Genomic DNA, 22,561 nt, shown 5'->3' with positions numbered 1-22,561 from the left:
CTTCAGCAGGTACAGAATCCCAAAATGGCCACTCCTCCTGGAGCAGCCCCTTAGCTGCTCATCCCAGCACTAAATTCCCCACTAAGACCTACGGACCCAACGTATCTCCAGGCCCAGTCGGGACAGTGCCTCGGGCCCATGATACTTTTAAGGACCCATGAACATGTTTTAACTTTAAGCTCTTTTAAAATTAGAAGGAAATGATGAATATATAATAATGAATCCGGCCTAGATTAAATTCATCTTTGTACCAACATAGTTGTAAAGTGTAATTTTTAAATTTTTTGTAATGGAAGAGAGACCACGAAATTAAAAGTGCCTAGGGTCAGCCATAGGGTAGGCCCAAAGGCTTGTGTCTCCAGACAGTCTTTATTAAGGGAAAACTGGATTCCCAGAACGAAGGGACCTAATTAGCCCATCCTTGTTTGTTGTCACGGAGACTGAGGCAGGGCAGACAACTCGGGGAGCATAGTTAGGTTATGCAACCAGAAAGGTGGAAGTCATATGCAAAACAGTGGAGGAAAGTGAGATGTTTAATCTTGAGAGGAGAAAACTCAGAGGGCTGGGCAGACAGACTGTGGGACCGTCGCCACAAATGTTGAAGCTGTAAGAAGAGATGAGAAGTCAGCTACACCCTGGTTCCTCTCTACAACTATCTCTTCCTTAGAATGTAATCTTGAGTAAATGGTTTAACCTTTCAGGACCTCCTCTTATTTGAAAAACAGAAGATAGGAATGCTTTCCGAAACAGCTACTGTGATGCCCAGCAGATGCTCAGGAAATGGGAGCCGAATAATCATAACATTCTGGACGGAATGTTTGTGGCCCTCCAAGTTCCTATGTTGAAGTCCTAAACCCTAATGTGATGGGATTGGAGGTGAGGCCTTTGGGAGGTGATTAGGGTTAAATGAAGCCATGATGGTGGGGCCCCCATGCTGGGATTAGTGCCCTTACGAGAAGAGGAAGAGAGACCAGTGCTGACTCTCTCACCACCATGTGAGGACACAGTGAAAAGGTAGCCATTTGCAAGTCAGGAAGAGAATCCTCACCGGAAACCAAATCAGCCAGCGCCTTGATCTTGGCCTTCTAAGATGGGTGTGAGGGAGAGCACCAAAGACAAGTGAAAAAGCGGGGATTCAGACCACCATCAGGGGCCACTCCTAAATCCAGGGGAAGGGCTCAAAAGGTGCATGCTGGTCTTCCCTGGATTCTTAATGCTGACTCAGGGCATTGTCTCATCTTGCCTTTGTCACCATAGACTCCAAAAGCTCATTCTGGGAAGGGGTGATGGAAAAGACAACAGAAAGAGACGATTACACTTTAAATCCTAGCAGGACATGGGTCTCTGTGGTCTACAAGTTCAGCACATAACTGCCTGCAGCACATAACCACTTTAACAATGGCCCCTTCTCTTCCTGACTCTTTCCTCTCTGGCATTCTCTCCATTCAGTTGTCCATGTTTTTTGATGCATTGCTGTGCGTGCCTGTCACATTCTGAATTGTGTCCCCCCCACGTATATTCACATGTTGAAACCCCCATCTCCCATGTGACTATATTTGGAGATGGTGTGTGGCAGGAGGTGATGAAGTTAAATGAGGAGCAGGAGAGAGTCTGCAGGGTCTCAACGCTCTCATTTAGAAAGATTCACACACACACAAAAAAGAGTAAAACCTGGAGCTCAAGGAGAGCTCCTGCCTTTTCATAAAATACTTTTGGATGAGGGAGCATTGAAATGATAATCAAGAGACATCATAGGATCTGCTTCCCCAGACCCTCAAATGCTGGACAGTTAGTTCCTGGTCCTCATCACACATCATCAGTCATGCTCAGGAGGCACAGCAGCTTTCTGCCTCTCCTCTCCTCTCGCTGCTAGCAATCCCTGCCGTGCTCGCAAGATGCAACTCCCTCTCTCTGCTGCCTCTTCTTTGTTCCCCATCTGGAAATTGATGTAGCACTAAAGAAACTATGGAGGCCGTGTGCACGTATGTGTGTGTGTTTTAATGAGGATAGGAAAAGTTGAATAGTGTTTTTGCAGAGGTAGGCTGAAGGTTGTACTCTCCTCTAAGTATTTCCTAATGAAGAGAAGTTAGAGGTGACCAGACACTTGTAAACTGGGGAGAGTTTATTGACTGATTAGTTGGAGATTTAAAAAAAAAAAAGGAGCAGGGTGGTAGGAGCTACTAGGTGCTACTTACTAGCTAGTCTTCCTTTCTTCCTTAATAAGAGAAAACGTATATTGTTTGGGATGGCAATGTACCCAAACTAAATAATAATAATAATAACAACAATAATAATAATAAGCACTATATATCCCAGTCTTCTTTGCATACATATGTGGGAGGCCAGTGAGATAGAAACAGAAGCTACCAGATTGGACTCCAGAAAACAAGGCTTATTTAGTTGGCAGACACAGCTTTGTGTCTGCTCCTTCCTTTTTCTTCCTGCCTGAAACATGGACATGACTGGAGCTGTAGTAGTCACGTCGGGAACATGAGGGAAAGGCAAGGAAATTGTAAAAACTTGGCCCTGGCATACTTGAGCTTTTATATCTGGAGTTGGCAAACTATGGCCCATGAGCCAAATCTGGCCCATCCCCGGTTTTTGTAAATAAAGTTTGATTGGAACACAGCCATGCTCATTTATTTGTCTGTGGCCTATTTTGTCCTGTCATGACAGAGTAGAGGAGTTGCGACAGAAGCCATATGTCCCAAAACACTGAAAATATTTACTATTTGGCCCCTTACAGAAAAAGTTTGTCAACCACTGCTCTACACCACAGACCTATTATGTAAAAATAAGTAATCTTGTATTTAAGACATGAGGTCAGGTTTCTGTTACACACAGTCTGGTTGACATAATAACACTTACATTTCAGGCACTTAGCGTTTACACAAGTATGGAAGCAGGCCCGGATTCAACAGGACTGGTGCCCTCATAAGAAGAGGAAGAGACACGAGAGATGCACTCACAGAGGGACGACCATGTGAGGACACAATGAGAAGGCAACCAACTGCAAGCCAAGGAGATTGGCCTCAGGAGAAACCGACCCTGCGGACACCTTGATCTCAGACTTCCAGTCTCCAGGACTGTGAGTAAACAAATGTCTGTTATTTAGGCCACCCAGTCTGTGGTATCTTGTTGATGGCAGCCTGAGCCAGCCAAGACAGTATATAAACATGCCACAAAGTGCTTTGGGCTTAGGTGTCCCAAAGAGGTAAATATATTATAGAAAATAGATGAGCCCTGAGGACAGGGATGTGACAGCCCCCATTTCCATTCAGACGGTGAGCGTGGCATTCCCTGAGTTCAGGCTGCCCATCTGATCCAGAGATTTTCCTTGATTGATGTTTTATTTGGGAAGCTGATATTGACGTGGGAGATGCGAATTTACTTGCTGTAATGTATTCTCTCTGGTCTACAAGAAACAGCCCTTTTCTGTTTTAAGGGAGAAAAACACACTGACGAAGCACTGTTTGGAGCTTTCTTTATTCACTTATGCTGCCGTGCCTGAACTATTCAGTTACCTTGTGTTGGACTTGAAGTTTCTGTCTTCCTTTTAATGCTTGATTTCCTGATATTATGTTATAGTATTTTGGAAAATAACATTTTCTTAACCTCAATTGAGCTCAGCCGGGGAATGTTTCTGCTACCTCGTCTCCCTTCTCCTTGTGTCAGCATTTGGCCATGTGAAAGAAAATCTGGACTCTGCTCTGCCTGGTGGCCTTTGGGGCTGGAGATAAGTGTTGGATTAGGAAGAGGGCAGCTGTGTGTTTTGTCCCAAAGGGAAGATAAGAGTAACAACAGGAAGTCTGGCTCCAAGGACACAAACATTTCTTGGCCCTTGTGGCCCTCCTCCTTCCTTCCTCATTATATGTGCAGGGGCTACCAAAAAGGCTGGTCCAGACCTTTGACAGGGTGGATACTCTCAGGCCAGTAGAGATAGGGGAAGTTCTAGAAGGAGGTTGCGCTTGGCACGCTTTGATCCACATGCTGTTCAAGTTGACGAGGGGACTGTGGCAGACGCAGGCTAGCTGTCCACCGTATCCGTGCTTTCATCCTCCCTATTGTACAGCGACAGGATATTCTCAGCATCCTTGCTTCTAGGTGGGTCCTGTTCTCCCCAACAGGTTGTAAGTGGCAGTAATGCATATTACCTCTCAGCTGAGGTAGGTGAGCAAAGCATGTGTCCTCCATATGGTTTCTCTCCCTTGTCTGTGGGCCAGGAGATTCAGAGAATTCCAAGGTCCAAGATGGTCGTGAATGCTGGGTCCCTAATGGCAAGGAACAGAGCCCCCCATCAACCCACGTTCCCTGTGCCATGAAGGAAAACTCATCTCTCTTATGAAGCCCCTGGGATTTGGGGCTGTTTGTTACAGCAGCTGACCTCTCCTGACAAATACAGAGACTTGAGAATAGAGCATTAGAGAGGGTCCAAATTGAACTCTCCATCTTTCAGGAAGGAGAGTCCCATTCCTTCTACCCTAAGCAACCCCACTTGCAAGGTGACGGTTCTGGGCTCTGGGTTTTTACAGGACAGAGAGTGAAGAACTGGGCTGAGCTGGATATGCCTCCTCTTGGGATGGGCTGTGGATGTTCTGCTTGTCGTATTATCCAACACCAAATAATCCAGAATTAGGAGAGGTGCCCAGGTCACACTACTGTGCTTTTCTTGTCCAGGGTATAAGATCCATCAGAACTCTGAGAGCAAACATGGGAGTCCCCTGAAGATGGTGGTCATTCTCACTAATTGTCCTGGAAGGACATCAAGGGTGCTATTCTAGATGGGAAACGAGGACTTGGAAGACAAGTCTTTGATGGGAACAAACCGTTCTTCTTCTGTCTTGTGTTGGGGATCCATCCAGATGAACGGCTCAGTAGTAGATGCCAGGAGGGTGTCCGGGGAGGAGGTGGGTCCATCATCCAGTCACATGGAGGCAACCTGGGAACGAGAGAGAGACTACCCCCAGATTTGCAATAGGTTCTCATTGACGCTTTAGCTTGGTCACTCCCGCGCTGGGAGGCATGAAGGAGAGAGGACTGTCCTGTTCTTGGGAGCAAAGAAGACCAGGCAGTAGGGTCTTTATCTCCATGTCCAGAAAGAGAGTGGTCATGGTGAGAGTCAGTGGCAGTCCCCGGGGAACAGTGACTTTCAGAGGGTTATGGGCAGCACAAGAACACAAGGTGACAGGACACGAAGGAGGCCAGAATGCAAGGATCTGAAGACCACCTCCCACCCCGCCCTGACCCAGCACCTATGGACCAGGCCCCTGGGAAACACAGAAATTGTGGGGCCACTTTTGGGGAGACTAATTTCCGAAAGTAAAGCTTGCAAAAACTCTCTTACCATCATCATTTGGGTTACATAGAAGTAGAGAGAATGTTTCCAGCTTGGCAACAGTCAGAGAACAAAGGACATGCTCTAGCTATTGGATGCCAGCAAGGACCGTGACCCTGAGCCCCAGTGGGGACAATGGAACTCCTGACTCTGGGAACCTTGGCTCCATTAATGTTACAGTCTGAGTAGAAAGTTAAACAATTAGCACACGGGTAAAATGAAAGCCCCCCAGCACTCACTTCCACCATGTCTGAAGTCTGCGAGTCTTCTTTTCCATTTTGACTTGACCAGGTCACTGCTTCTGCCTTCCAATTCCACACAGCAGGGTCAAATGCCTGAGCCTTTCAAGACCTTAAATGCTGGAGGTCGGAGGGACTGTCTTGTAGAGAGATCAATACTGCTCCCCTCTGTCCCAGGCCAAGAGATTTACAGGGTGTCAGGCAAGTCACAGCAGCTCCAGGATTTAAGGGAAAATTCCGATTCCCACCCCAGGTATAAGTCTGTCTGGAGGAATCTCCAGGTACCAAAGAGAGGCTGCCAGGAGCCCCAAGTTCCCTCTCCACCCTCTGCTATCAAAATGGGCTTTCACTGATAGAATCAGCAGGGGACAAGAGACTGAAACCCACAGGTGTTTGCAGAGCTGGAAGTGCCGCAGGTGGAACCAGGGTGCTAAGTGGATTGAGAGGTGGCTGCTGGTCAACCGGTTCCATCTCTTGACTCCCTTATTTATTTATTTATTTATTTATTTATTTATTTATTTATTTATTTATTGCATCACTATTTTCCTAGAAACTCAGACTAGAATCCCTTGAAATCACCACCACCACCACCAAAGCATAATCCACGTAGTCACCCAATCCAGTGGATTTTACCTCTGAGTGGGCAGTCATGGCCTTCCTCGTTCTTCTCCCTCTCATCTCTCATCACTCCCCTCAGCTCCTAAAAGAACCTCTAACAGACCTCAGGCCTCCAGTCTCTGCCCATCTTCCTGTCTTGCAGAACACACGTTTCCGCTCGATTTCTTCCCTGAGTAAAATTCTTCAGACGGTCCCCTCTGTCTCCAGGATAGAATTCCCCTGCCTCCTGGGAACAAACAAGCATTATCTCTGGCCTTGGAGGGGGTGCTATTGAAGCCATGTAAAAAGTCCTGAGTGCACTGGGCAGGGGCTGGGTCCTAGCTGTATCTTCCTGAGCACCTTCAGAAACAATCCCCAGGTGGATGCCTTCCTCAGTGTCCACTTGGGAACATGTCACAAGCCCAGATGAGCATTCTGATTTCCTCAGGGGACTAGATGTCCCAGTTTGGGCAAAAGGACCTCCTGAGGAGACAGGGTGCAGCCAAGACCTCAGTCTGGCAAATTCCCCAAAGGGAGAGAGACTGTCCCCATCTGCTATGAATTTCGATATAGTCACTTCCCAAGTTATATTTTTATTCTACCACGTAGTGTTTCCGTGCCGAAAGATGGTGGCAACTCCTTTCCTTCATCCCATGAAGCTGCTCTGGGGCCAAAAGTTACAAAGGACCTTAATTCACTTGGAAATACAGTTGGCACTCTGTATCCATGGGTTCCATCCACATCTGCCAATTCAACCAACTTGGGATCATAAACATTCCAAAAAAAGTTACATTGTTGCTTACGTGTGCTATGTAGTCAATGAAGCGTGTCTGTATTGAATGTATACAGACTTTTTCTTCTGGTGATTATTCCCTAAACAGTACAGTGTAACAACTATTTTATAGCATTTATACTGTATTAGATATTATACATCACCTAGAAATGATTTAAACTATACGGAAAGGTGGCATAGGTTACATGCAAATACTCTACGTTGTTTTATATGATAGTTGAGCACCCTTGGATTTTGATATCTGCAAGGATCCTGGAACCAATCCTCCATGGACACCAAGGGATGACTGTAAAAAACACAAAATAAAACACAATTAATTGTGGCATGTCCTTATTCACTGCTGCGATAGAGATTTACCTGACAACTTTGGATCTCTTCTGTTCATCAATCATTTCCTTCAGTGATTGGAAGGTCCTTTGGAAAGTAATGATTCACACCTGGTCTGAGGTAATCAGCCGTCATCTGTCAGCACAAAGTACATACAATTATGGTATTCCATTCCTGAGCTTCAAATGTTTGGCTGCAGCTGGGAATCTAAACAAATGGTGGCGGAGAGAAAGACACCATTGTATTCCTTGGAGCCAAGATCTGCAAAGCACATTTCCAGCTGTAGGAACCTGGATCCAAGTGAGAAGCCCAGAGTGGGTTCCAAAATAGGAAATGGGCCTGAGCTGTGCCTGGTATCTCGAGACCCCACGCCTCCCTAAAATACTAGACTCCAAGGACATTTCATTAAACTGGGGCTGGAAACTAAAAGGAGAGAGCCTGATGAAAAGGGAACTGCAGTGGATGAGAGCCATGGTCCTCAAAGTGAGGCTTTTCCCTGCACCCCCCAGCAATGGCAGTGCTCCCCACCGACCTTACTAGAAATGCAGATTCTCAGGCCCCACCCCAGACCCACTGAATCAGAAACTGGGAGTGGGGCCCAGCAATCTTTATTCTAACAAGCCCCCCCGCCCCCGGTGACTCTGAGACACATTAAACGTTTGAGAAGCCATGGAATAGAAGAATAAAAAAGATCCATGACTACCTTCATCTCCTCCCTGGTAAATCAGGGAGTGGGATATGATATTTCAGGTCCATCTGATCCTGAGCCCTGGAAATCCCAACCTAGCTGCTCTCCTACATTACCCCCACGACTAAACACACAGCTTAGTAGGCAATAGACTATACTACATAGTTTAGTAAATGCCAAATTTTAAACAACATTCTTGGTTGGCAAATGATGGTCCTAGATTCGTGTTCAGTGGGTAACATTGTGTTGAATTCTGACGATCATGTTTGTAAAATGCTCCCTTGTGTTAGTCAGGGTTCTCCAGAGAAACAGAACCAATAGGATGGACACACACACACACACACACACGATTTATTATAAGTGGCTCGCATGATTATGGAGGCCGAGAAGTCCCACATCTGCCGTCTGCAAGCTGGAGAACAAAGAAGCTGGTGGTGTGGTCCAGGCAACCTGAAAGCCTGAGAAGCAGGGGTGCCAATGGTGTCAGTCCCAGCGTGAGCACAGGAGAAAGTGATGCCCCAGCTCAGTCAGGCAGAGAGAGGGAACACAGCTCCTCTGGTCTCTTTGTTCTCTTCAGAGGGGCCCCAGCAGATTTCCTGCTGCCTGCCCATCATAGCGAGGGTGTTCTGCTTTACTCAGTCCACCAACTCAAATGCAAGTCTCTTGAAAAAACACCCTCACAGACACCCCCACGGTAATGTTTTACCAGCTACCTGACCCGGTCAAGTTGACACATAAAATTAACGATCGTACTTCTTTCCCATGGAACCCCTTTCTCCTGACCCATCCTGAGGTATCCTGACCCAGAGAATAACTAAGCTATGCCAGGCCAAATTTCCAACATGTCGTTCAACCCTAAATTGTTCCCTTCTCATCCAACATTTGCCCAGTAATTTGAGAAACTTATTTTTCTCCCTCTCATTATTCATTTTCTCTCTTCACCCTCTTTCCCATTCTTGGCCCCAAACTGGCCTTTCTGGTGACACACAGTAATCGTGGAAGCATACCCGACAGGGAGAAGGAACCATCTCCACTTTGAAGTCACATTCGAGGAACGGCCCGTGTTACAAACTTCTAAAACCCTTCCAAGTAGCAAGATGCCTTGCGCATCTTCGTAAAGGTCTCTGCCCTCCTCTTCAACTTCCTCCTGCTTTTTCTCAAGTTCAGTGTACATCAAAAGCCTCTATATTTGAAATCATATTTTGCTTTGTTTAGACTCTAGTAGATACAGTTATGTCTCTTCACCGTCCCACGTCTGGGCTTCCTGCCCGTCCCTATGGGAAGTGGCTGGCTGCTCATTCCTGAGTGGTCGTCCTGTCATCCCCGAACAGAGCCCTCACGTGTGCAGTTAGCTGGCTGCCTCCTTCCGCGAGGTTTTGTCCCTCTGTGACCAGGGCAGACTCTCACAGAGTACTCTAACCATCACAGGCAATCGATTGGATGTTTCTGGAATGCAAAGGAATATTTTGTGGTAGGTTGACCTGGGAATTGGTAACATTTGTTTCCATGAAGAAATGTGTTCAAGTAAGAACCAAAGGCCCCTTTTGGGTCAGTCTCCTTGTTATTAGAAATGTCATTCGGCTTTATCGAGTCTTGGCGATTGGGCTGCCCTGTTTTAGGGCCACACAGACTTGATCGTGGGCTAGGTCAGGTGCTCTGGGGAGGCCTCCCAGCTTTTCAGGTGCACTGCCCTGGGCCTGGCTGTTGCAGATGTGGGGCTTTGGTTCCATGTCATCCAGCCTTTCTGATAATATTGCTCTGATAAGTGCCATATTCATCCAAAAGAGTGTCCTGTTACAGCCAGGCTGTTCTGAATGGAAAGTTCCTGTCCTTACAGAGCTTTGGCTGGTATTCCCTCAGGTGATGTCACAAAGGGCAGTCACAGACTTGGTAAGCTCAACAACATGGCCCGGTCCCCCACCCTCCACTTGCTCTCCAGCATTCTCTCTTCCTTTCCCTTCCTCGGTACCTCTATCCTCTCCCTTTGCTGCCCCTCTTATCCCATTGCCACTCGCAATTATATGGAACTCATGTTTTTGCTGTATTTCTTAAATAAAATTTTACATTCTGCTTTTTTTTATAAGAAGCAAGGGTCCCCCTGACTCCCCCAAAGAAAAGAAAAACTAATGATTAACCCTTTGGAGGTGGCTTGTGATGGATTTTATTCTATGGCTCAGTTTATTGAATTTTTTAAAGCACCCATCTGTGTTCTGCAAGGTGTGGATTCCCACAGGCTGGAGGGCAAAATCTCCATGCTGCTTAAATGGTCAGATCTGGCCCTTTGTAGAGCTCCCTTCCAATATTTTGGGAACCATAAGCATAAGAAGGGGTTACAGTAAACTCTTTACACATGCAGAATGCCACAACCTTAACCTGAGCTCTCTTGTTTCTGTGCCAATAACCCAAGTCCTCACAAAGCTTTGTAAACTATATGGCACTGTGAATATAAAAATAAGGTTTTTGTATTACGCAGTTGCATTTATTAAACCTGAGACTTGAGAAGCAGAGTCAAGGTCATCTCTGCTCTCCTTCTCTCCCAAGAGCAGAGGTAGTTCTTTCTTCCTGTTTGTGGTTACATTTCTAGATGCAGCATTTGTTCCTGTATCTGCTCCCTGAGAAACAGTGAGATCCTTCAGGGCCAAGATTTGTGTTTATAGATTTTTTTGTATCCTTTGTGCCCAGCAGAGAACCTAAAATAGAACAAGTGCTTTAAAAAGGAGGAAGAAAGAAAGAAAAACAGAATGGATGGATGGATGGATGGAAGGATGGATGGATAAAGTGGACCAATAAGTAAGTGAATGTCCTTGCTTCTTGTTTTACCTAAACCTCTGTCTCTAACACTGCAGAATGAGCCTCAGGATTCAGAGTGACACCAAGAAGCAATGGGAGTTTTCTTGCTGATCACACACAAAGCAGAGAACTAAACCAATTGTACATCCTGGCGCAGAGTTCTGTTGCAAATTCTCTTTCAGCTCTGAAGTCTGTGGTTCACCAGAACCACACACCTGGAGACCAGCTGCTGGAAAGTAAAATTTTATATAAATAAATGTGTGTGTGTGTGTGTGTGTGAGAGAGAGAGAGAGAGAGAGAGAGAGAGAGAGAGAGAGAGAGAGAGAGAGGGAGAGACCAGTCATGAATCTTTATGGTTTTGAGACATTCGGCTTTTAGGAGGCACCCTGTTTTGATTGGACCAACTTAAGGCATATTTTCATTCAAATTGCCAAAGATCACAAGACTTTAACGCCAACATAATTGGGGCCTAGCTGTCAAGGCCATGTGGTACCAACACTGAGAAAAAACTCCAAGCTCTGGAAGTACTTTCCAGGCCATTATAGGGAGAACAGTAAATGCCATTATAGGGAGAACACTGCCCAGATGGTGGGAGACCTGAGCAGAGCCCGCTCCACCCTGGCGATCCCATCCCAGCTTAGTCTATAAGGCAGCACAGCTGCTCACAACATGAGGAAGCTTGCAGGCTTTGTACTCAGAGCCAGTTGTCGGGTCATTTTCATGAATAAAGGAACTCAACTGCTTGCAAGTAAAGAGGGTTGCCTCCTGGAAAGAAAGCATGAACAGTAGTTCTAACAAAGCAGGACAGGGGAGGAAGTGGGCATGCAAAGCATTCTTCTTTGTCCCAAACAACTTCAAAGCTTTGTGCATACTCATCTAGAAGTATGGATTGGTTATCACATGTGGCATTTCTATGTAAGTGTCAGCAAGGGAAGGAGCATGGAGGAGACTCCATTTCCCTCCCTGTAGACTAGAGGGGACCCCGAGATGACAGGTGACAGCAGGGACTGCTGGGAGGCCCACTTGAGGCTGTGTTTTCCTGCTGTGACGTGGTTCCCCAAGTTAGAGGAACTGGATCTGATCTCTCCAAAGGGTAGGAGTTGAAGCTGGGAACTTGGCCCAGAGGTACGTGGAAAAGGTTCACAGTCATGTAGGGAGTGACCCATGCCAAAGCAGGACAGGCTAACCAAAGAGAGGGAAAAGGGACCTTACCAGACACTTCCTTTCAAGTGAGATGCGGGTAGGCCTCATGAGCTACACAGCACACTCAGGGCTTTTAAAATCTGGTTTATCTAAGGAAGTAGCTGCAACCTGTTTTCTCATCTGAAAATGAGGTTGGTCAAAACAAAGCATCAGCACCTATTTTGGCATATGAGATCTTATATGCCACAATACAACTTTGTAGCCAATAGGAAGCGGAAAGGTATTCATCAACAGAATACAGCTTATGATTATCACACAGATCTCTTCCTCCTTCCTCAAAGACATTTCTGCCCTTGTCTCTCTACAGTGCATTAAATTTTTATTATGAAAAAAGTAAATACCAAAACACATGGAGAATGACACCCATGTATGTATTCACTACCCACCATGAACAAATAGCAGCATTCTTCATATTTGTTTAATATCTTTTTCTAAGAAATGAAATATCACAGAGTGTTCAAGTTTCCTTTGTTCCTGTCCCAGAGTTACACGTCCCTTCTTCACCCAGAGGTAAGCACAGGTGACGCTGGTGTGTGTGTTCCATGATTTTACGCATTTGCTACCCTCATCATTTATCCCGATACTTACACTGTTTTGTATTTCAATTTATACACATAGGTTCATACTAAACATAAATAGGTTGGCAAATTTTTTCTGCTGTTATACTTTTTAGAGCTATTTCGTGTTAACACATATGATGCTATACTTCATCTTAACTGTTGTAGAGTGTAGGCATCATACAAATATATTCTACAACTTCTCCGCTATGGATGGGATCTTTTACTACTATGAAATGGCTGTAAACCTCCTCACATTCTCTTTATGATGTCTGAGAGTTTCTTTAAGCTATGTTTGTAAAAATAGACGTACTGGGCACATGTGCTATACACTTTTAAGGCACTAGGTATCATCTAATAGCTCTCCAAAATGCACACATCAATTTATATCCCATTAGCAGTGTATGAGTTCCCATTTGCCCACGTGGTCCACCACCATGAAGGAACTGTCAGACCTGTTAATGTTCCTCAAGATGATTGTATATGATGGTAAAATTTTCTTGAATTAAATCTTCACTAATTTGTGTTTCCCTGATCATGACTGACCATGCTTTCCTGTCAGGCGACATTTGAAGTTTCCTCTTTTGTACATTTCTTCTTCATAGTCTTGGCCTGTTTTTGTTTTGTTTTGTTTTGGCTGTTAATCTTTTTTGTAATGATTTATAGAAGATCTTTATATAGTTTGATTACCAATCATTTGTTATCTATGTTGCAAATGTCTTCTCTAAATCTGTCGGCTGCATATTGGGTTTTTAAATGTAAATGAAGAGGTCCTCTGAATATATTCCTCCTGAAATAGGTGGTACTACCCCAACGTCAGAAGGGAGTCATTACAGAGCTGTAAAATCTGTAAACACCAACATGGCCAGAGTCCAGTTATTACCATATAACTTGTACATTTAGGGAGCACTTTATTCTTTACAAGGCATCTTTTTTTTTTTTTTAATTGGGGAATAGTGTGTTTTTCCAGGACCCATCAACTCCATGTCAAGTCATTGTTTTTCAGTTTAGTTGTGGAGGGCGCAGCTCCTTGGCCCATGTGTTGTTAAGACCTTGCACTCTAATCAACAGCCATCCAGCTGCCCAACAAGGCATATTTTAATCACCTAATTTCAGCCTCAAAACACGTCTGAGGCTAGCAGGGCCTCATTTCTCATTTGTAAGATTCAGAAGTTGATCATCAGCGTCTTTTTAATGAGAAAAGTCTGACCTTTTGTCCCTCTTCTGCAACTGGGGAGACGCAGGCAGAGGAGGAGAGGAGAGTCACAACCCTCCTAAGGGTACAGGTGGGTTATTTGTCCATTACAGCTCCATAAAGCTGGGGGAGAAAGGTACAGGAGTCCCTAAAATCTCAGGCATCTGATCCCTTGGAAGTATCTCTCCACGTGAGGCGGCACTGAAATCAGCATTAGGGGACAAGGAGAAAGGCAGGAAGATGGCAGCCTGAGACAGGCACGGTTCCCTCATTTGACCTTGCAAAATATGGGGAAGATGACAGCGGCCCCTTTGGACTTACACAGGATGAAGGCCATCTAGTGTTCCTGCTCTCAACAAGAACACACAGATGGACTCTAGTCAACACCTTTTATTGAGTTGCCAGGACGGGGCCAGATTCTTCATTGCACACCTGCTTGTGGAAATGTTACCAGCTCGTTGCTAGAAGCAAGTTTCTGTTAAAAAGTTGAAAGGGCAGAATGCAATGCTTTTTTTTTTCCTTGTTACTAGCACATACAAAAACACTGATTTACCCAGAACTTGTACCTATGACTGTAACCAAACGGGAGTGGCTCTTATTCTCAGCATTCATTGACATAACGATGGCTGCAACAGTGAGATGGAAAATACCTGTGCAGCCAGCATGAAACTTTCCATCAGGTCTCAGGCCACACCCAAGTAGCTCTGTGCAGACACCTCTGGTCGTGTAGCACACTTGGCATTACCTTGGAGAATTCGAGCTCATTCTATTCCACTCTGGGAGAAGGTGGCGATGTCCACATTTGTGGGGACACTGGCTTTGGGCATGATCTACAACAGTGTTCACAAGTGGTGACTTCTCTGTTTCTGAGAAACCAAATATACCTGAAATAATTATGCAAAGTCCCCTAGTTTAACTCACTGGTTTTTGGTTTGCTTGTTTGTTTAATGACAAAACAATCTTAGGCAGACAAATGCAGTCAGAATATACTTAATAGTTCATCTCATGGCTTATAGAACTACTTGTTTCTGTTACTATAGGAACCGATTGTGAAACACTGTTTTTCCCTGCATTGGGTAATGAGTCTGATTCCTATCCAGTTCAAAGCATCGAGGCAGCGCCTTAAGCATGATAGATGTTCCATAAGTACCTGTAAAGTGCATAAATCAGTGGCTGATAGCATCCACTGGCTTCTGGCAACCTATTCTACCAATTTCAGAGCTTCAAGGAGCTGGCAAAATTTAGGGTGGGAAAGAATTCATTTGGCAACCCAAAAACATGAAAAATAATCTCTACAGTGTTTCCAGTCGTTCACATTGGAAATGATGGCTCATGGGCACATGTGCTGACATGCCTTCACATTACCTTTTGTTTTAAAGTCTCATTAACGAAATGTATATTACAGCTTATACATATCTTCTAAATGTTTCTTATGCCAGACATAAACTTTTTTGAGAGTTGAGACCTAAAACTGAAGGAAAACTTCCTACGAAACACTGTGCTGGTTGTGGGGGAAAGAAGAGTTGAGCCTTCCCCCACAAGAACCATACAAAGCCCCTGAGTGATGGATACACCTGGGCACAGGTAGGCCTTGGAAGGTTCCCACAATGACTCCAGAAAAAAGCATCCAAGTGGCAGGATCATGCCCCCAATGAAGCCATCCTGGGCCACATGGTCAGGACCTCCCTTCCCGAGGCACAGGCTCTACCCTTTGAACCCCCAGGGCCACCCTGGTGCTGATTGGACCAGAGATGGTGCTGAGCTCCTGGGCCTCCCAGGCCTGTGGAAATCAACCACAGTGCCCTGGACCCCCAGCCCTGCCTGGCCTTCCTTTGTGCTCCCAGAAGAGTCCTTCCTGAGAGTCCCTCTGAGGAAGGTCAATAAAAGAGGACAGTTGGACATCTGGGGATACCAGAGTTAGAGCAAAGTCCTAGGAGAGCCAGCACAGGGCCACGTCCCCAGCAGAAGCCACAGTGGTGCCTTCCCAATGCCTTGGAAATATTCTCCAAGAGCCTGCAGAGAAGACGAAACAGAACGGCCAACAGGGACTCAGGGAACTTTGTACTATCTATAGCAATCGAGGGCTTCAGACAAATGACGCTGGGCTCGTTTGTCCCTGCAAACGATGCTGCTCGTTTGCAAGGTGAGCAGCTAGATTCCACCAGCCTGCTCCCACCCCCAGTGCCTGCGGCTCAGTTGTAGGAAAGGTAATCGATGAGCCGAGAAGGGATGTTCAACTTGGCGATTTTCTCCAGCCCTCTGACGCCGGTGGCCCTCCTCAAGCTCACCCTGCAGAGCTGTGACAGTGTCAGAGGTGTCTCTGAAAAACAGGGAACAGGAAGTACATGATGTTAGCGTAACAGAGGTGAACATAGATTGACATCCTTCGACTGAAAGAACCACAAGGTGGGACTGGAAATGCCTCCCTTTTCTGGAAATAGGACGTGCCCTGCGTGCCTTCCCTAGAAGGCTACCAGGAAGGACAGCCTGGGAGAGGAAACAAGAGCCAGAAGGGAATTTCGGTGATGTCCACGGGCATTTCATTTTTGTGGGGGTTTTGTGGCATTTTGCTCTTTTTGTTTTTTGTGATTCCCCCTCCCCATAATGTTATAACCTAGTACAAGGATTTGTCCGCAAAGCAGTAATCTACAATAGTAGGCTTGTTTGTCGAACTTCCAGACAAATGAGGGACAGTGTGAAGGTTAGTGTCAGGCAGGTGCTGGCTGCCAGCAGCTGCTGTTCCAGGCCGCAGGCTCTGTTCTCATTACTGAGTGCCGCAGGGGCAGGAGGACCCCCAGAACTGACGCACATTACAAAACGGCTCCGCAGACAAACAGTACGCAATGCCTGTCCTAGTGACAGAGACCAGGACCTCAGAAGCCCGGAGCACTGGCTCAGGAATGCGAACAAACCAGGGCCAGAGATGGAAGATGCCTGGAGGCCCCTGGCAGCTGAGGCTCGGGAACACTTGCAAAACAGAGCCTGGCTTCGAGGACCTGCCTTTTAGAATGATCTGTGTTTGACAAAAATATAAATGAACCAGAGTATTCTCACTTTATGAAAATTTTTGAAATAAAAAGTTCTTTGAAAGAAAAAAAAATTACTGGTGGAATTCATTTTCCCATGTTACTCCCTTCTCCTCCCCCCAATTATTTGGAAAAGAAACATCATCTTCCAGGAAATGTTGACCCGACAGGTATGGATGGAGTTGGTCCCTAAGTTCATAATGGATTTTGGTTGGGTAGTTAGGGCTGGCAAAAACTGGAATAAATAGTTCATTTTTAAACTGATAGGTGTTTGAAAGCCTCTTGGGATTCTAATTCTATGGAAATGCATTTAAAAAATTGTACCCCAAGAAGAAATCTGGTCCTTAGCCAGGTTGTTTGTACTTTGTTACCTGAAGGCTGCCTCTATAATTTCAGCCTCACGTGGACTGAGTCTGACATTGTTTCCGGACTCATAAATGATCTGATATATTGTCAGATTGGGGCTTCTTGCGTCACTGTCTCCCGTGCTATTTTAAACTGTGTCACGTCATTCAAACCACAAGAGCCTGGCCTTACTTTCGTAGTGCTCGAAGCACTTGGCAGGGGCACTGCTACTCCACGTGTAGTCGGACGGTTTCTTCCCCCTGTTGTCCCGTGCGTAGATGTTGCCTCCAAACTCAATGAGCATCTCGATGAGGTCCACATTCTTCACTTTGGCCGCGTGATGAAGGGCTGTCTCGTGAAGCTTGGCTGCATTCACATTGGCCCCTGAATGTCCAGAGTGGAAACAAAAATCACCAAGGAGAGAACTCGGAGTCGAGAGAAACATCGGCTTGTACCTGTCTGTCCAACACAGCATACAAAAACAATCTCCACCCAGAAAACAAACTCAAGACAGACTCTGCTACAACCTTTTCAAAAATCCTTTTCAAAAATCCAAAAGCGATAATTACTTTCTTTTTCTTATAGCAAGAGAGCTAAGGACAGGTAGCAATAATAAAGAAATGTAAGTAGAGATAGAAAAACAACAATAAAAACTTCCCTGTGAGGTAAGAGGCAGTCCTAATGCCCTATGCAGTCTGTGCCCATAGGTCCTGAGACTGGAAGCTCAGACTGAGCTACTCAGGCTCTGCAGCCTGTCCATGTACACGCACACACATGCACACACACGTGTGCACATGCACACACACACACAAACATGACCGTGCAGGCACATACGCAGGCACATGGATGGCAAAGGACAGGTTCCAAAAATGTGTGTTGCATGAATGAATGAATATTCCTTAAATATAAATATTTTTCCAAAAGGGCAGCTGAAAATGAAAACAGGTAGGGGATTGTTCTCCAAACACCCTGAACTTCAGGTAAGAGATGAAGTCTCGTAGCCCGGCCATCCACCTTTTTCCCAGGTTAATAGTCAATGTCCAGAAAGATGCACACAAGTAGATAAAATACAGCACTGTTAGATGCATTAAAAATATATACAGGTTCATGAAAACATGATTTCTGTACAATGACATCCTTCAGGCATGGCCATCAAGGTTCTATACAATGAGATTTCTTGAAGCTTTGGAATTTTTTTTTAAAGAAAATACTGCCTTGAAATCTGCTCCTAAGTAGATGAGAAGGTGATAAAGGGGATACAAGAAAAGATTTTTTGTTTCTGTTTTCTACATTCACTGGTTTGAACCTTTTAAAGACTGAAACCGTACTTTTCTTTTTTCAATTATGGTTGACGTACAATATTATATTAGTTTCCGGTGTGTAAATAGTGGTTAGACATTTATACACCTTATGAAGTGATCACCCTGATAAGTCTAGTACCCATCTGGCACCGTACATTGTTATTACAGTATTATTGACTATATTCCCTATATATTCCCTATGCTGTACTTTACATCCCCATGACTATTTTTATAACTGGCAATCTATATTTCTTAATCGCTTCCTCTTTTACACCCATCTTCCCAACCCTCCTCCCATCTGACCACCCTCAAAATGTTCTCTGTTATCTATGAGTCTGTTTTGTTTGCTCGTTTGTTTTTTAGATTCCCCATATACGTGAGCTCATATGGTATTTGTCTTTCTCTGTCTGACTTATTTCACTTAGCACAATACCCTCTAGGTCCATCCATGTTGTCCCAAATGGCAAGATCTCATTCTTTTTTATGGCTGAGTAATATCCCATTGTATAAGTGTACCACTTTTTATTTATCCATATGTCTATCCATGGACACTTAGGTTACTTGCATATCTTGCCTATTGTAAATAATGCTGCAGTGAATATAGGGGTGCATATGTCTTTTCGAATTAGTGTCTTCAATATCTTCAGATAAATACCCAGAGGGATTGCTAGGTCACATGGTAGTTCTATTTTAATTTTTTGAGGAAACCCCATATTGTTTTCCATAGTGGTTGCACCAATTTACAATCTCACCAACAATGCCTGAGGGTTCCCTTGGAGAGAAATATTTTAAAGAAGTCAAGAAAGAAAGAAAAAAAAGTCAAGCAAATAGCCCTGGAGCAGTGAAGTTATCCCCAAATAATAGATTTAAACCACAATCATAAAATGTCATTAAAGCGGGGTTTTTAAAAATCAGATCACTAGCATGTGACCATGTAATGGTAAATTTAGAGGGTTAAAATAGGAGGAAATGAGAAAGCGTAAGGTTATTAGATCTTCTAGTCCCACTGCTCAAAAAATCCTGCTTTTTGATTTCTGACTTAAAATAGTTTCAACTCCCTAGCGGAACATAAAAACTATATTCATGACTGTGGTCACTGCATGATTCTAAGAATACAGCAAGCATTCCATCATGATAAGACAAGTGAAGATATGTTCTCTCCACTTCCCACAGCCAAACTCAGAAGTCAGGTCAGGAAACAATCCCTCAATTCAGAAGAAGGCTAAATTCCCTAATTATTTAATTTGGCAGATGTGTATTACAAAAGTAATATTTAAAAGCAACACATTAAGTAAAAGAAATATTTTGCCTACAGTCTAACCACTCTGCCACATCAGGGGTTTTCTTCCAATGCTTGCCTATATGAATAAAACATTATATAGTGTTGCAATCATAATGCAAACATGAATTTGAATGCTAAATGCAAACTTGTAATGAAAAATAAGTTGTAAAGTCTACAGAATCTAAAGTCCAAGTAGCTTTCTCTCCGGTCATTAATTCTTGCAATATTCTTGCTAATAGGGAACGAAAGCAACAGAGAAGCGGGTACAGGGGAAGTAACACACCTCCCTTCCTTCCCTTTCAACATGGTCCCCAGTATACAAGGCCTCGACAGGGTGACTACCCTTTCCAAGAGGTACAAAACAGTATCTTTTAAAAATGTGTTCTTGGCATCATTTGATTGGATGTAAAGAAAGGCGTGGTGACTAAGAGGAAAGCTGGCATGCTCTGCAGCAGATGGGAACAACAGACCAGAGGAACATGGCAACATGGGTGGGTCCTGAAAACACAGGGCTGAGTGGAAAAACAGGAAAGCAAGTCAGATCTATAACATAATACCATTTATGTCCATTAAAAAGACATGCCTCCTCGATTGACAATGCGTATCTTACAAAAACAGATACACATTAGAATGGTGGGATGGGGGGTGGCCAGAGGAAAGAAGAGGCAGCGGGAGAAGCAAGGGGGAAAGTGGCTTTGTGTGGACAAAGGCCAATAATGTGCCTTGAACGGAAGGAGAGAAGGAGAGAGCATGAACATCAGCGAAACAGTTAATGCCATCAGGGCATTAAAAATTCTCAACTTCATGCTTCGGAGACAAGGAGTCAAAGTCTGCTCATTATCAAAATCCTGATTTCAAAACACAGTGGGATTGCAGTGGACTCAGAGTGAACCTTAGCCGGCAAAACAAGGAGGGGCTGTCACGAGCTTAGCACACCAAGACCCCTGTGCGATTCCTGGGCAGAGCTCAGTACTATACTTGCTGATACAACAACTGAGAAATGTGTGACAAGTACTGTGCTGGGAAGGTGAATGCAAACACTGTTCAATCAGCTCCTCCGAGCACTTCCAGCAGAGTTAAACATTTATTGTGGTGATGAGATTAAAAATTACCCCACCACAATAAATGGACTTTCCCCTTCCCCAGCCCTCCTCCTCCACAAAAACCATGTGCGCCTCAGCCACTTGGCCTCACTGCCTACAAAAGACCGACAGCCTTCGTATCCACCCCTGAGGGCACCCACAGCCTGGCTCCTCTGAAATCACGTGCAAATGCACCAGCATGCATGTTTTTCTAGAGATGAGGTCTGTTGCTTTCATTAGATTGAGAATCATTGCTTTAAAAAGAATCCATATGCTGTCCTTTTCTCTCTACTTTTCCTATAGTTGCTTTGTGTTTTTTGTTTAAAAAGGGTTCTGAAATGAAATGAATTTCAACAAAAAAAATAGTTTTCTTAAAAAAGAAAAAGACTCCACGTAATGTAGGAAGGGATGTAAAGAAGACCGTCTTGAGATTAGAAGAGCAATCAAGGATTGAGGCTAGAGCTGACAGTGCAGTGGCACTCCACATCACATGGTAACACCGACACATAGGGAGCTTTCCCCAGGAGAATTCTGTCCATCCCTCTTTCAATTTGCCAGGAGGATGGAAACTCCCTTTGAAATCTACCTACCAGGCCCCCTGTTTCAGGCTGTCATGGACATTATGGTTTCCCTCCCACTCCTTTCCAACCCACCCCACTGAACTGCCACTCTACCGTATGGGATGTGGTCTAGGATGGGGGTGGGCAGGATGACCTAATGTCCAGCTTCCAGTGTGGGCCCCGGTTGGGTTTATCCCTGCTCCTACCCAGGCGGAGCCAATTAGAATTTGGCAGAATCTAGCCAAAGGAACTGGATAGGGTTTGGTCCTGTGACCCAATTAAGGCAGATGGGACATAATGGGAGGTGTGAGGGAGACATCTGGGAAGAGAGTTTTTCACTCTTCCGAGAAAGCTATCAGAAACCTCAAGAAATAAAGCATTTGGATTTCAGCCCAACTCTGCTGCAGCCATTTTAGCCCATTGGGTAAATGGCAGATGGTCAGGTGAACACTGACCATCAAAAATGACCAAGCAAAAATGCAAAATTCAAAGAACATGAGTTCTTAGTGACACTGTTGAACCCCTGGATCAACCTGACCCAGAAATTTGCTCCAGTCTGATCTTTTCAGTTATCTGAACCAAGAAATCAGTCCCCTCACCCACGTGGAGTTGGTCTCCCATGACTTACAAAGGGAAAATCACGTCTATAAAGTCCTAACTAACTCAGAGAGGATGTTGGGGTTAAAACCACTAATTTGATCCTTCCCCCATAGCCACAACAAAAAGAACTAAAAACATGGGATGAAGGTGTGCTGAGCACGTATATATACTACCAGGCCCTCTGCAGAGAGTTGATGCACTTGTAAAATCTTTATTTGAAAAGCTCAACAATAATGACTGACAGAAATGGGATCCAACTATCTGATGAGTGACTTGACTGGAAGACTTATGACTGTTTCTAATCTAGATATTTTATCATTGTATAAAAATAAAAACTGCCCCCATGACCTACCTTACACAAAACGAATCTTTGTCACTGAAAAGACTTAAAAGTGACACCTTAAAGTGAGTAACACTAATAGAAAACTACATACAACTTAAGCTCAAATGACCATCACATGAAGAGAATTCATAAACTTTCTATTTCTGAACAGTTTTGTTTTTATCCTAAGCTGTACCCAGAATGAATGAGCTAAAATTTTCTCTCAACAAAAATAGTGAAGTTGGGTTCACAGTAAAAGCTCCTTGCCAATACCCACTTTGCATTGTAAAACCCATGTGGTAGACAAGTCCTGAATCTA

General features: G+C 44.6%; 1 protein-coding gene across 1 annotated transcript in view; it reads right to left on the bottom strand.

Annotated features, from left to right (window-relative positions):
- Positions 1-14,099: 14,099 nt before the first annotated feature.
- ASB13 (ankyrin repeat and SOCS box containing 13) overlaps positions 14,100-22,561 on the bottom strand; it is a 29,581-nt gene continuing 21,119 nt past the window's right edge. Inside the window, exons 5-6 of the mRNA XM_081045639.1 lie at positions 17,288-17,479; positions 14,100-16,044 (exon numbers count right to left, since the gene is read on the bottom strand). Of these exons, the coding sequence (XP_080901765.1) occupies positions 15,917-16,044; positions 17,288-17,479 (320 nt within the window). The 3' untranslated portion in view covers positions 14,100-15,916. The remainder of the gene's footprint in view (positions 16,045-17,287; positions 17,480-22,561) is intronic.

Source organism: Rhinolophus hipposideros (assembly GCF_964194185.1).
Source record: "Rhinolophus hipposideros genome assembly, chromosome: 1".
Lineage (NCBI taxonomy): Eukaryota > Metazoa > Chordata > Mammalia > Chiroptera > Rhinolophidae > Rhinolophus > Rhinolophus hipposideros.
Note: the sequence above shows the minus strand (reverse complement) of the source record. Positions and strands in the feature narration are given on the sequence as shown.